Raw genomic sequence first — 11,352 nt, 5'->3', positions numbered from 1 at the left:
TGGTAGGGGCAAGGGGTAGTGGTAGGGGCAGGGGGTAGTGGTAGGGGCATGGGGTGGTGGTAGGGGTAGGGGGTAGTGGTAGGGGCAGGGGGTAGTGGTAGGGGCAAGGGGTAGTGGTAGGGGCAAGGGGTAGTGGTATGGGCAGGGGGTAGTGGTAGGGACAGGGGGTAGTGGTAGGGGCAAGAGGTAGTGGTAGGGGCAGGGGGTAGTGGTAGGGGCAAGGGGTAGTGGTAGGGGCAGGGGGTAGTGGTGGGGGCAGAGGGAGGGGGGGGGGGCAGGGGGTGGTGGAAAGGGCGGGGGGTAGTGGTAGGGGCAAGGTGTAGTGGTAGGGGCAAGGGGTAGTGGTAGGGGCAAGAGGTAGTGGTAGGGGCAGGGGGTAGTGGTAGGGGCAAGAGGTAGTGGTAGGGGCAGGGGGTAGTGGTAGGGGCAGGGGGTAGTGGTAGGGGCAAGAGGTAGTGGTAGGGGCAGGGGGTAGTGGTAGGGGCATGGGGTGGTGGTAGGGGCAGGGGGTAGTGGTAGGGGCAGGGGGTAGTGGTAGGGGCAAGGGGTAGTGGTAGGGGCAAGAGGTAGTGGTAGGGGCAGGGGGTAGTGGTAGCGGCAAGGGGTAGTGTTAGAGGCATGGGGTAGTGGTATGGGCAGGGGGTGGTGGTAGGGGCAAGGGGTAGTGGTAGGGGCAGAGGGAAGTGGTAGGGGCAGGGGTGGTGGTAGGGGCAGGGGGTAGTGGTAGGGGCAGGGGGTAGTGGTAGGGGCAGGGGGTAGTGGTAGGGGCAGGGGGTAGTGGTAGGGGCAAGGGGTAGTGGTAGGGGCAAGGGGTAGTGGTAGGGGCAGGGGGTAGTGGTTGGTGTCAGGGGGTAGTGGTAGGGGCAGGGGGTAGTGGTAGGGGCAAGGGGTAGTGTTAGAGGCATGGGGTAGTGGTAGGGGCAAGGGGTAGTGGTAGGGGCAGGGGGTAGTGGTATGGGCAAGGGGAAGTGGTAGGGGCAGGGCTGGTGGTAGGGGCAGGGGGTAGTGGTAGGGGCAAGGGGTAGTGGTAGGGGCAGGGGGTAGTGGTAGGGGCAGGGGGTAGTGGTAGGGGCAAGGGGTGATGGTAGGGGCAATGGGATGTAGTGTGGACAAGGGGTAGTGGTAGGGGCAGGTGGTAGTGGTAGGGGCAAGGGGTAGTGGTAGGGGCATGGGGTAGTGGTAGGGGCATGGGGTGGTGGTAGGGGCAGGGGGTAGTGGTAGGAGCAATGGGGACAGGGGGTAGTGGTAGGGACAGGTGGTAGTGGTAGGGGCAAGGGGTGATGGTAGGGGCAATGGGATGTAGTGGGGACAGGGGGTAGTGGTAGGGACAGGTGGTAGTGGTAGGGGCAAGGGGTGATGGTAGGGGCAATGGGATGTAGTGGGGACAGGGGGTAGTGGTAGGGACAGGTGGTAGTGGTAGGGGCAAGGGGTGATGGTAGGGGCAATGGGATGTAGTGGGGACAGGGGGTAGTGGTAGGAGCAATGGGGACAGGGGGTAGTGGTAGGGACAGGTGGTAGTGGTAGGGGCAAGGGGTAGTGGTAGGGGCAATGGGATGTAGTGGGGACAGGGGGTAGTGGTAGGGACAGGTGGTAGTGGTAGGGGCAGGGGTGATGGTAGGGGCAATGGGATGTAGTGGGGACAGGGGGTAGTGGTAGGGGCAAGGGGTAGTGGTATGGGCAAGGGGAAGTGGTAGGGGCAAGCGGTAGTGGTAGGGGCAGGGGGTAGAGGTAGGGGCAGGGAGTAGTGGTAGGGGCAGAGGGAAGTGGTAGGGGCAGGGGGTAGTGGTAGGGGCATGGGGTAGTGGTAGGGGCAAGGGGTAATGGTAGGGGCAATGGGATGTAGTAGGGACAGGGGGTAGTGGTAGGGGCAGGGGGTAATGGTAGGGGCAAGGGGTAATGGGATGTAGTGGGGACAGGGGGTAGTGGTAGGGGCAAGGGGTAATGGTAGGGGCATGGGGTAGTGGTAGGGGCATGGGGTAGTGGTAGGGGCAAGGGGTAATGGTAGGGGCAATGGGATGTAGTAGGGACAGGGGGTAGTGGTAGGGGCAGGGGGTAATGGTAGGGGCAGGGGGTAGTGGTAGGGGCAGAGTTAAGTGGTAGGGGCAGGGGGTAGTGGTAGGGGCATGGGGTAGTGGTAGGGGCAGGGGTGGTGGTAGGGGCAAGGGTAGTGGTAGGGGCAGGGGGTAGTGGTAGGGGCAAGGGGTAGTGGTATGGGCAAGGGGAAGTGGTAGGGGCAAGCGGTAGTGGTAGGGGCAGGGGGTAGAGGTAGGGGCAGGGAGTAGTGGTAGGGGCAGAGGGAAGTGGTAGGGGCAGGGGGTTGTGGTAGGGGCAGGGGGTAGTGGTAGGGGCAGAGGGAAGTGGTAGGGGCAAGGGGTAGTGGTAGGGGCAGGGGTGGTGGTAGGGGCAAGGGTAGTGGTAGGGGCAGGGGGTAGTGGTAGGGGCAAGGGGTAGTGGTATGGGCAAGGGGAAGTGGTAGGGGCAAGCGGTAGTGGTAGGGGCAGGGGGTAGAGGTAGGGGCAGGGAGTAGTGGTATGGGTAAGAGGTAGTGGTAGGGGCAGGGGATAGTGGTAGGGGCAGTAGGCAGCAGTAAGGGCAGGGGGTAGTGGTAAGGGCAATGGGTCGTGGTAGGGGCAAGGGGTAGTGGTAAGGGCAATGGGTAGTAAAAGGGACAGGAAGTAGTGGTAAGGGCAATGGGGACAGGGGGTAGTGGTAGGGACAGGTGGTAATGGTAGGGGCAAGGGGTAATGGTAGGGGTAATGGGATGTAGTGGGGACAGGGGGTAGTGGTAGGGGCAATGGGGACAGGGGGTAGTGGTAGGGACAGGTGGTAGTTGTAGGGGAAGGGGTAATGGTAGGGGCAATGGGATGTAGTAGGGACAGGGGGTAGTGCTAGGGGCAGGGGGTAGTGGTAGGGGCAGGGGGAAGTGGTAGGGGCAGGGGGTAGTGGTAGGGGCAGGGGTGGTGGTAGGGGCAGAGGGAAGTGGTAGGGGCAAGGGGTAGTGGTAGGGGCAGGAGGTAGTGGTAGGGGCAATGGGTAGTAGTAGGGGCAGGGGGTAGTGGTATTATTAGTAGTTGTAGTAGTTGTAGCACAAATAGTAGTAGGTGTAGTAGTAGTAACAGTAGTAATACTAGAAATTGTAGTAGTAGAAGTAGTAGAAGTAGTAGTAGTAGTAGTAGTAATACCAGAAGCAGCAGAAGTAGTAGTAATAGTAATAGCTGTAGTAGTAGTAATAGCTGTAGTTGTAGTAGTAACTGTAGTAGTAGGAGTAATTGTGGTAGTAGTAGCAGTAGTTGTAGCAACAGTATTGATAGTATCAGTAGTAGAAACAGTAGTAGTAGCAGCAGTAGCATAAATAGTAGTAGCAGTAGTAGAAGTAGTAGTAACAGGGGGAGGAGCAATAGTAATAGTAGTTGCAGTAGTAGTAGCAGTAGCAGTAGTAGTAGTAGAAGTAAAAGTAGTAGTAGTAGTGGAATTAGTAGTAGTAGTAGTAGCAGAAGTAGCGTTAGTAGTAACAGTAGCATTAGTATTAGAAGTACCAGTAATAGTAGTAGAATAACTATCAGTAATAGTAGTAGGAATAGTAGTAATAGCAGTAGTAGCAGGAGTAGTAGCAGGAGTAGTAGCAGTAATAGTAGTAGTAGCAGCAGTGATAGGAGCAGCAGTAGTAGTAGTAGTAGAAACAGTAGTCGTAAAAGAAGTAGTCGTAGTAGCAGCAGTAGTAGTATCAGTATAAGAAGTAGTAGTATCATTAGTGGTAGCAATAGTAGTTGTTGTAGTAGAAGTAGTAGTAGCAGACGTAGTAGTAGTCGTAGTAGTAGTAATAACAGAAGCAGCAGCAGTAGTAGTAGGAATAGTAGTAGAAGAAGTAGTAGTAGTGGTAGTAAAAGTAGCAGTAGTAGCAGCAGGAGTAGTACTAACAGTAGTAGTTGTAGTCGTGGTAGCAGAAGTAGTAGTAGTAGTAGCAGTAGTAATAATAGTAGTGGTAGACGTAGTTGTAGTAGTAGTAGTAGCAATAAAGTAGTAGTAGTAGCAGTAGTAGTGATAGTAATAGTAGCAGTAGTAGTAGTAGTAGTAGTAGTCGTCGCAGTAATAGCAATGGTACTAGTAGTAGTAGTAGCATTGGTAGCAGCAGTAGTAGTAATAATAGTAATATTAGAAGTAGTAGAAGTGGTAGTAGTAGTAGTAGCCGTAGAAGCAGAACTTGTAGTTTGAGTAATAGTAGTAGAAGCAGTAGTATTAGTAGTAATAATACTAGTAGTAGTAGCAGTACTAATAAAAGTAGTAGTAACATAGTAGTAGTAGTAGTAGCAGCAGTAAAAGTAGCAATTGTAGTAGTAGAAGTAGTAGTAGTAGTAGAAGTAGATGTAGTAGTAGAAGAAGTTGTAGTCGTACCAGTAGTAGTAGTAGTAGTAGTAGTAGTAGTAGTAGAATTAGATGTAGTAGTAGAAGAAGTTGTAGTCGTACCAGTAGTAATAGTAGTAGTAGTGGTAGTAAAACTAGTAATGGCAGTAGTAGCACCAGTAGTAGTAGTAGTCGAAGTAGTAGTGGTAGAAATAGTAGAAGTAGTAGTAATAGAAGCAGTAGTAATAGTACTAGTAGTACTAGTAGTGGAAGTAGTAGTCGTAGTAGTAGTAGCAGGAGTAGTAGCAGTAGTAGTAGCAGAAGTAGTAGCAGGAGTAGTAGCAGGAGTAGTAGCAGGAGTAGTAGCAGTAGTAGTAGCAGAAGTAGTAGCAGTAGCAGTAGCAGTGGTAGTAGCAGTGGTAGTAGCAGGAGTAGTAGCAGTAGTAGTAGCAGTAGTAGTAGCAGTAGTAGTAGCAGTAGTAGTAGCAGTAGTAGTAGCAGGAGTAGTAGCAGAAGTAGTAGCAGTAGTAGTAGCAGTGGTAGTAGCAGTAATAGTAGCAGTAGTAGTAGCAGGAGTAGTAGCAGAAGTAGCAGCAGTAGTAGTAGCAGTAGTAGTAGCAGGAGTAGTAGCAGTAGTAGTAGCAGTAGTAGTAGCAGTAGTAGTAGCAGTAGTAGTAGCAGTAGTAGTAGCAGGAGTAGTAGCAGGAGTAGTAGCAGTAGTAGTAGCAGGAGTAGTAGCAGTAGTAGTAGCAGGAGTAGTAGCAGTAGTAGTAGCAGTAGTATTAGCAGTGGTAGTAGCAGTAGTAGTAGGAGTAGTAGTAGCAGGAGTAGTAGCAGGAGTAGTAGCAGGAGTAGTAGCAGTAGCAGTAGTAGTAGCAGGAGTAGTAGCAGTAGTAGTAGCAGTAGTAGTAGCAGTAGTAGTAGCAGTAGTAGTAGCAGTGGTAGTAGCAGTAGCAGTAGTAGTAGCAGGAGTAGTAGCAGGAGTAGTAGCAGTAGTAGTAGCAGGAGTAGTAGCAGGAGTAGTAGCAGTAGTAGTAGCAGTAGTAGTACCAGGAGTAGTACCAGGAGTAGTACCAGGAGTAGTAGCAGTAGTAGTAGCAGGAGTAGTAGCAGGGGTAGTAGCAGTGGTAGTAGCAGTGGTAGAAGCAGGAGTAGTAGCAGTGGTAGAAGCAGAAGTAGTAGCAGTAGTAGTAGCAGGAGTAGTAGCAGTAGTAGTAGCAGGAGTAGTAGCAGTATTAATAGCAGGAGTAGTAGCAGGAGTAGTAGCAGTGTTAGTAGCAGTGGTAGTAGCAGTGGTAGTAGCAGGAGTAGTAGCAGTAGTAGTAGCAGGAGTAGTAGTAGGAGTAGTAGCAGTAGTAGTAGCAGGAGTAGTAGCAGTAGTAGTAGCAGGAGTAGTAGCAGGAGTAGTAGCAGGAGTAGTAGCAGTAGTAGTAGCAGTAGTAGTAGCAGTAGTAGTAGCAGTAGTAGTAGCAGTAGTAGTAGCAGTAGTAGCAGGGGTAGTAGCAGTGGTAGTAGCAATGGTAGTAGCAGGAGTAGTAGCAGTAGTAGTAGCAGGAGTAGTAGCAGGAATAGTAGCAGTAGTAGTAGCAGTAGTAGTAGCAGGAGTAGTAGCAGGAGTAGTAGCAGTAGTAGTAGCAGGAGTAGTAGCAGGAGTAGTAGCAGTAGTAGTAGCAGGAGTAGTAGTAGCAGGAGTAGTAGTAGGAGTAGTAGCAGGAGTAGTAGCAGGGGTAGTAGCAGTGGTAGTAGCAGTGGTAGTAGCAGGAGTAGTAGCAGTAGTAGTAGCAGTAGTAGTAGCAGGAGTAGTAGCAGTAGTAGTAGCAGTAGTAGTAGCAGTAGTAGTAGCAGGAGTAGTAGCAGGAGTAGTAGCAGTAGTAGTAGCAGGAGTAGTAGCAGTAGTAGTAGCAGGAGTAGTAGCAGTAGTAGTAGCAGGAGTAGTAGCAGTAGTAGTAGCAGGAGTAGTAGCAGTAGTAGTAGCAGTAGTAGTAGCAGGAGTAGTAGCAGGAGTAGTAGCAGGAGTAGTAGCAGTAGTAGTAGCAGTAGTAGTAGCAGGAGTAGTAGCAGTAGTAGTAGCAGGAGTAGTAGCAGTAGTAGTAGCAGGAGTAGTAGCAGTGGTAGTAGCAGGAGTAGTAGCAGTGATAGTAGCAGGGGTAGTAGCAGGAGTAGTAGCAGTAGTAGTAGCAGTAGTAGTAGCAGTAGTAGTAGCAGGAGTAGTAGCAGGAGTAGTAGCAGGAGTAGTAGCAGTAGTAGTAGCAGTAGTAGTAGCAGGAGTAGTAGCAGGAGTAGTAGCAGTGGTAGTAGCAGTGGTAGTAGCAGGAGTAGTAGCAGTAGTAGTAACAGGAGTAGTAGCAGTAGTAGTAGCAGTGGTAGTAGCAGTGGTAGTAGCAGTAGTAGTAGCAGGAGTAGTAGCAGTAGTAGTAGCAGGAGTAGTAGCAGGAGTAGTAGCAGTAGTAGTAGCAGGAGTAGTAGCAGTAGTAGTAGCAGGAGTAGTAGCAGGAGTAGTAGCAGTAGTAGTAGCAGGGGTAGTAGCAGGAGTAGTAGCAGTGGTAGTAGCAGTAGTAGTAGCAGGAGTAGTAGCAGTAGTAGTAGCAGGAGTAGTAGCAGTAGTAGTAGCAGGAGTAGTAGCAGGAGTAGTAGCAGTAGTAGTAGCAGTAGTAGTAGCAGTAGTAGTAGCAGTAGTAGTAGCAGGAGTAGTAGCAGGAGTAGTAGCAGGAGTAGTAGCAATAATAGTAGCAGTAGTAGTAGCAGGAGTAGTAGCAGTGGTAGTAGCAGTAGTAGTAGCAGGAGTAGTAGCAGTAGTAGTAGCAGGAGTAGTAGCAGTGGTAGTAGCAGGAGTAGTAGCAGTGATAGTAGAAGGGGTAGTAGCAGGAGTAGTAGCAGTACTAATAGCAGTAGTAGTAGCAGTATTAGTAGCAGTAGTAGTAGTAGAGGTAGTAGCAGAGGTAGTAGCAGAGGTAGTAGCAGAGGTAGTAGCAGAGGTAGTAGCAGAGGTAGTAGCAGAGGTAGTAGCAGAGGTAGTAGCAGAGGTAGTAGCAGAGGTAGTAGCAGAGGTAGTAGCAGAGGTAGTAGCAGAGGTAGTAGCAGTAGTAGTAGCAGGAGTAGTAGCAGGGGTAGTAGCAGTGGTAGTAGCAGTGGTAGTAGCAGGAGTAGTAGCAGTAGTAGTAGCAGGAGTAGTAGCAGTAGTAGTAGCAGTGGTAGTATCAGTGGTAGTAGCAGTAGTAGTAGCAGGAGTAGTAGCAGTAGTAGTAGCAGGAGTAGTAGCAGGAGTAGTAGCAGTAGTAGTAACAGTAGTAGTAGCAGTAGTAGTAGCAGGAGTAGTAGCAAGAGTAGTAGCAGGAGTAGTAGCAGGGGTAGTAGCAGTGGTAGTAGCAGTGGTAGTAGCAGTAGTAGTAGCAGGAGAAGTAGCAGTAGTAGTAGCAGGAGTAGTAGCAGTAGTAGTACCAGTAGTAGTAGCAGTAGTAGTAGCAGTAGTAGCAGTAGTAGTAGCAGGAGTAGTAGCAGGAGTAGTAGCAGGAGTAGTAGCAGTAGTAGTAGCAGTGGTAGTAGCAGTAGTAGTAGCAGTAGTAGTAGCAGAAGTAGTAGCAGGAGTAGTAGCAGTAGTAGTAGCAAGAGAAGTAGCAGGAGTAGTAGCAGGAGTAGTAGCAGGAGTAGTAGCAGGAGTAGTAGCAGTATTATAGGAGGAGTAGTAGCAGTAGTAGTAGCAGTGGTAGTAGCAGTGGTAGTAGCAGTAGTAGTAGCAGGAGTAGTAGCAGTAGTAGTAGCAGTGGTAGTAGCAGTGGTAGTAGCAGTAGTAGTAGCAGGAGTAGTAGCAGTGGTAGTAACAGGAGTAGTAGCAGGAGTAGTAGTAGCAGTAGTAGCAGTAGTAGTAGCAGGTGTAGTAGCAGGAGTAGTAGCAGTGGTAGTAGCAGTAGTAGTAGCAGGAGTAGTAGCAGGAGTAGTAGCAGTAGTACTAGCAGGAGTAGTAGCAGGAGTAGTAGCAGGAGTAGTAGCAGGTGTAGTAGCAGGAGTAGTAGCAGTGGTAGTAGCAGGAGTAGTAGCAGTAGTAGTAGCAGTAGTAGCAGCAGTGGTAGTAGCAGTAGTGGTAGCAGTAGTAGTAGCAGGTGTAGTAGCAGGAGTAGTAGCAGTGGTAGTAGCAGGAGTAGTAGTAGGAGTAGTAGCAGTGGTAGTAGCAGGAGTAGTAGCAGTAGTAGTAGCAGGAGTAGTAGCAGTGGTAGTAGCAGGAGTAGTAGCAGTAGTAGTAGCAGGAGTAGTAGCAGTGGTAGTAGCAGGAGTAGTAGCAGGGGTAGAAGCAGTAGTAGTAGCAGTAGTAGTAGCAGGAGTAGTAGCAGGAGTAGTAGCAGTGGTAGTAGCAGTAGTAGTAGCAGTAGTAGTAGCAGGAGTAGTAGCAGTAGTAGTAGCAGTAGTAGTAGCAGGAGTAGAAGCAGGAGTAGTAGCAGAAGTAGTAGCAGTGGTAGTAGCAGTGGTAGTAGCAGAAGTAGTAGCAGTAGTAGTAGCAGTAGTAGTAGCAGTGGTAGTAGCAGTGGTAGTAGCAGGAGTAGTAGCAGGAGTAGTAGCAGTAGTAGTAGCAGAAGTAGTAGCAGTAGTAGTAGCAGTAGTAGTAGCAGGAGTAGTAGCAGTGGTAGTAGCAGTGGTAGTAGCAGTAGTAGTAGCAGGAGTAGTAGCAGGAGTAGTAGCAGGAGTAGTAGCAGGAGTAGTAGCAGGAGTAGTAGCAGTAGTAGTAGCAGTGGTAGTAGCAGTGGTAGTAGCAGAAGTAGTAGCAGGAGTAGAAGCAGGAGTAGTAGCAGGAGTAGTAGCAGGAGTAGTAGCAGTAGTAGTAGCAGGAGTAGTAGCAGAAGTAGTAGCAGGAGTAGTAGCAGTAGTAGTAGCAGTGGTAGTAGCAGTAGTACTAGCAGTAGTAGTAGCAGGAGTAGTAGCAGGAGTAGTAGCAGTAGTAGTAGCATGAGAAGTAGCAGGAGTAGTAGCAGTAGTAGTAGCAGGAGTAGTAGCAGGAGTAGTAGCAGGAGTAGTAGCAGTAGTAGTAGCAGGAGTAGTAGCAGGAGTAGTAGCAGGAGTAGTAGCAGGAGTAGTAGCAGTAGTAGTAGCAGTAGTAGTAGCAGGAGTAGTAGCAGGAGTAGTAGCAGTAGTAGTAGCAGTAGTAGTAGCAGGAGTAGTAGCAGGAGTAGTAGCAGTAGTAGTAGCAGTAGTAGTAGCAGTAGTAGTAGCAGGAATAGTAGTAGCAGTAGTAGTAGCAGGAGTAGTAGCAGTAGTAGTAGCAGGAGTAGTAGCAGGAGTAGTAGCAGTAGTAGTAGCAGGAGTAGTAGCAGGAGTAGTAGCAGGAGTAGTAGCAGTAGTAGTAGCAGGAGTAGTAGCAGGAGTAGTAGCAGGAGTAGTAGCAGGAGTAGTAGCAGGAGTAGTAGCAGTAGTAGTAGCAGTAGTAGTAGCAGGAGTAGTAGCAGGAGTAGTAGCAGGAGTAGTAGCAGGAGTAGTAGCAGTAGTAGTAGCAGGAGTAGTAGCAGGAGTAGTAGCAGGAGTAGTAGCAGTAGTAGTAGCAGGAGTAGTAGCAGTAGTAGTAGCAGGAGTAGTAGCAGGAGTAGTAGCAGTAGTAGTAGCAGGAGTAGTAGCAGGAGTAGTAGCAGGAGTAGTAGCAGGAGTAGTAGCAGGAGTAGTAGCAGGAGTAGTAGCAGTAGTAGTAGCAGAAGTAGTAGCAGTAGTAGTAGCAGGAGTAGTAGCAGGAGTAGTAGCAGTAGTAGTAGCAGGAGTAGTAGCAGGAGTAGTAGCAGTAGTAGTAGCAGGAGTAGTAGCAGTAGTAGTAGCAGGAGTAGTAGCAGGAGTAGTAGCATTATGCCGTGAATATTAACAGACCATCATAAAAAGTCTCGGGTCAGGCGGAAACTTCCAATACCGCGGGTGGATGGGGGGGGGGGAGGGAAAACGGGAAATGTAGATAAAAAAAAAAAAAATAAAATAAATAAAAAAATAAAAATAAAGAGCAGCGGGTAGAAAATAATAGAGACAAGTGACTCCAAAATGAAACAGGGAGAAGTGCACAAAAAAGGAAGGCTGAGCACCAACTTGACCTGTAGAAGCTGGAATTGGCTCCTGTCGAAAGGGTTATTATTGGACCGAAGGAGGAGAGGAGGGGGAGGGTGAGGGCCATTTAGCACACGGCAAAAAAGGTAATTATGTTAATACCTATAATGAGCCATGGTGATGAGCAAAAAACATACATACATACATAACTATATATGATGTGATAGAAGTAACGGTGATGGAAGTAATAAAATAAGAATAGTAATAAAGACAATGGTCAGGATTAAAACATGTTTCTGTGATTTCAGTAGGAAAGAAAGAAATATATCATCGCGATTTGCAGTGTTAATGATGATTACAAAGTGCCTATTTCAATGACAAATTGATAATGATTACAGCGGAAATAAAAATCATATCGATAGTATTGGTACTGACAATGGTAGTAATGATTATGATGATAGTGGTATTAGTGATTAAGCGATAATATGAACACAACGATGATAATAAATAATGATAATAACAACATCAATGATAGCGATGATAATTTTAATAACCATTACAGCAATTATAATAGTGGTAATAATGATAATGATAATAATAATAATAATGATAATAATAATAATAATGTTCATGATAATCATAATGATAACAATAATAGGAGGAATTATAATGATAAGAATGATGAAAAACATGATAATCAAGATAATGATAAGAATAAGAATTACAATAACAATTGATGAAAACAGTAATGATAATGATAATAATAGTAATACTAATAATAATTGTCATTGTTATCATTATCCTATTATTATCATTATTACTATTGATATTATTACTATTATCATCATTTTCATTAGCGATGAAAATAATATAAAAGGTGAGAAAAAGTTATGATTACAGTTTTTATGATGATTATAACAATTAATTAAAATTATAAAGATTTGGGCTATTATGATAATGATGATAATCCCGATGTTAATGATATTGACAAAAATAACTAGCGTG

At 47.6% G+C, this 11,352-nt stretch overlaps 2 protein-coding genes across 2 annotated transcripts; one reads left to right on the top strand and one right to left on the bottom strand.

Moving 5' to 3' along the window:
* Window positions 1–895: 895 nt before the first annotated feature.
* Window positions 896–1,954, bottom strand: LOC138864443 (uncharacterized). The gene has a single exon (XM_070131563.1). It carries the CDS (start codon window positions 1,952–1,954, stop codon window positions 896–898), a length of 1,059 nt encoding a protein of 352 aa, XP_069987664.1.
* Window positions 1,955–3,144: 1,190 nt separating this feature from the next.
* LOC138864442 (uncharacterized) lies at window positions 3,145–9,549 on the top strand (the record flags this gene model as incomplete). Its single annotated transcript, XM_070131562.1, has 3 exons — window positions 3,145–3,204; window positions 5,813–5,875; window positions 9,361–9,549. Coding segments are annotated over 3 exons (312 nt in total), but the record flags the coding sequence as incomplete, so codon positions are not given.
* Between the last annotated feature and the right edge of the window lie 1,803 nt (window positions 9,550–11,352).

This window comes from Penaeus vannamei, chromosome 16 (assembly GCF_042767895.1).
Source record: "Penaeus vannamei isolate JL-2024 chromosome 16, ASM4276789v1, whole genome shotgun sequence".
Lineage (NCBI taxonomy): Eukaryota > Metazoa > Arthropoda > Malacostraca > Decapoda > Penaeidae > Penaeus > Penaeus vannamei.
The sequence above is the reverse complement of the archived record's forward strand: the minus strand, read 5'-3'. Positions and strand labels throughout refer to the sequence as shown.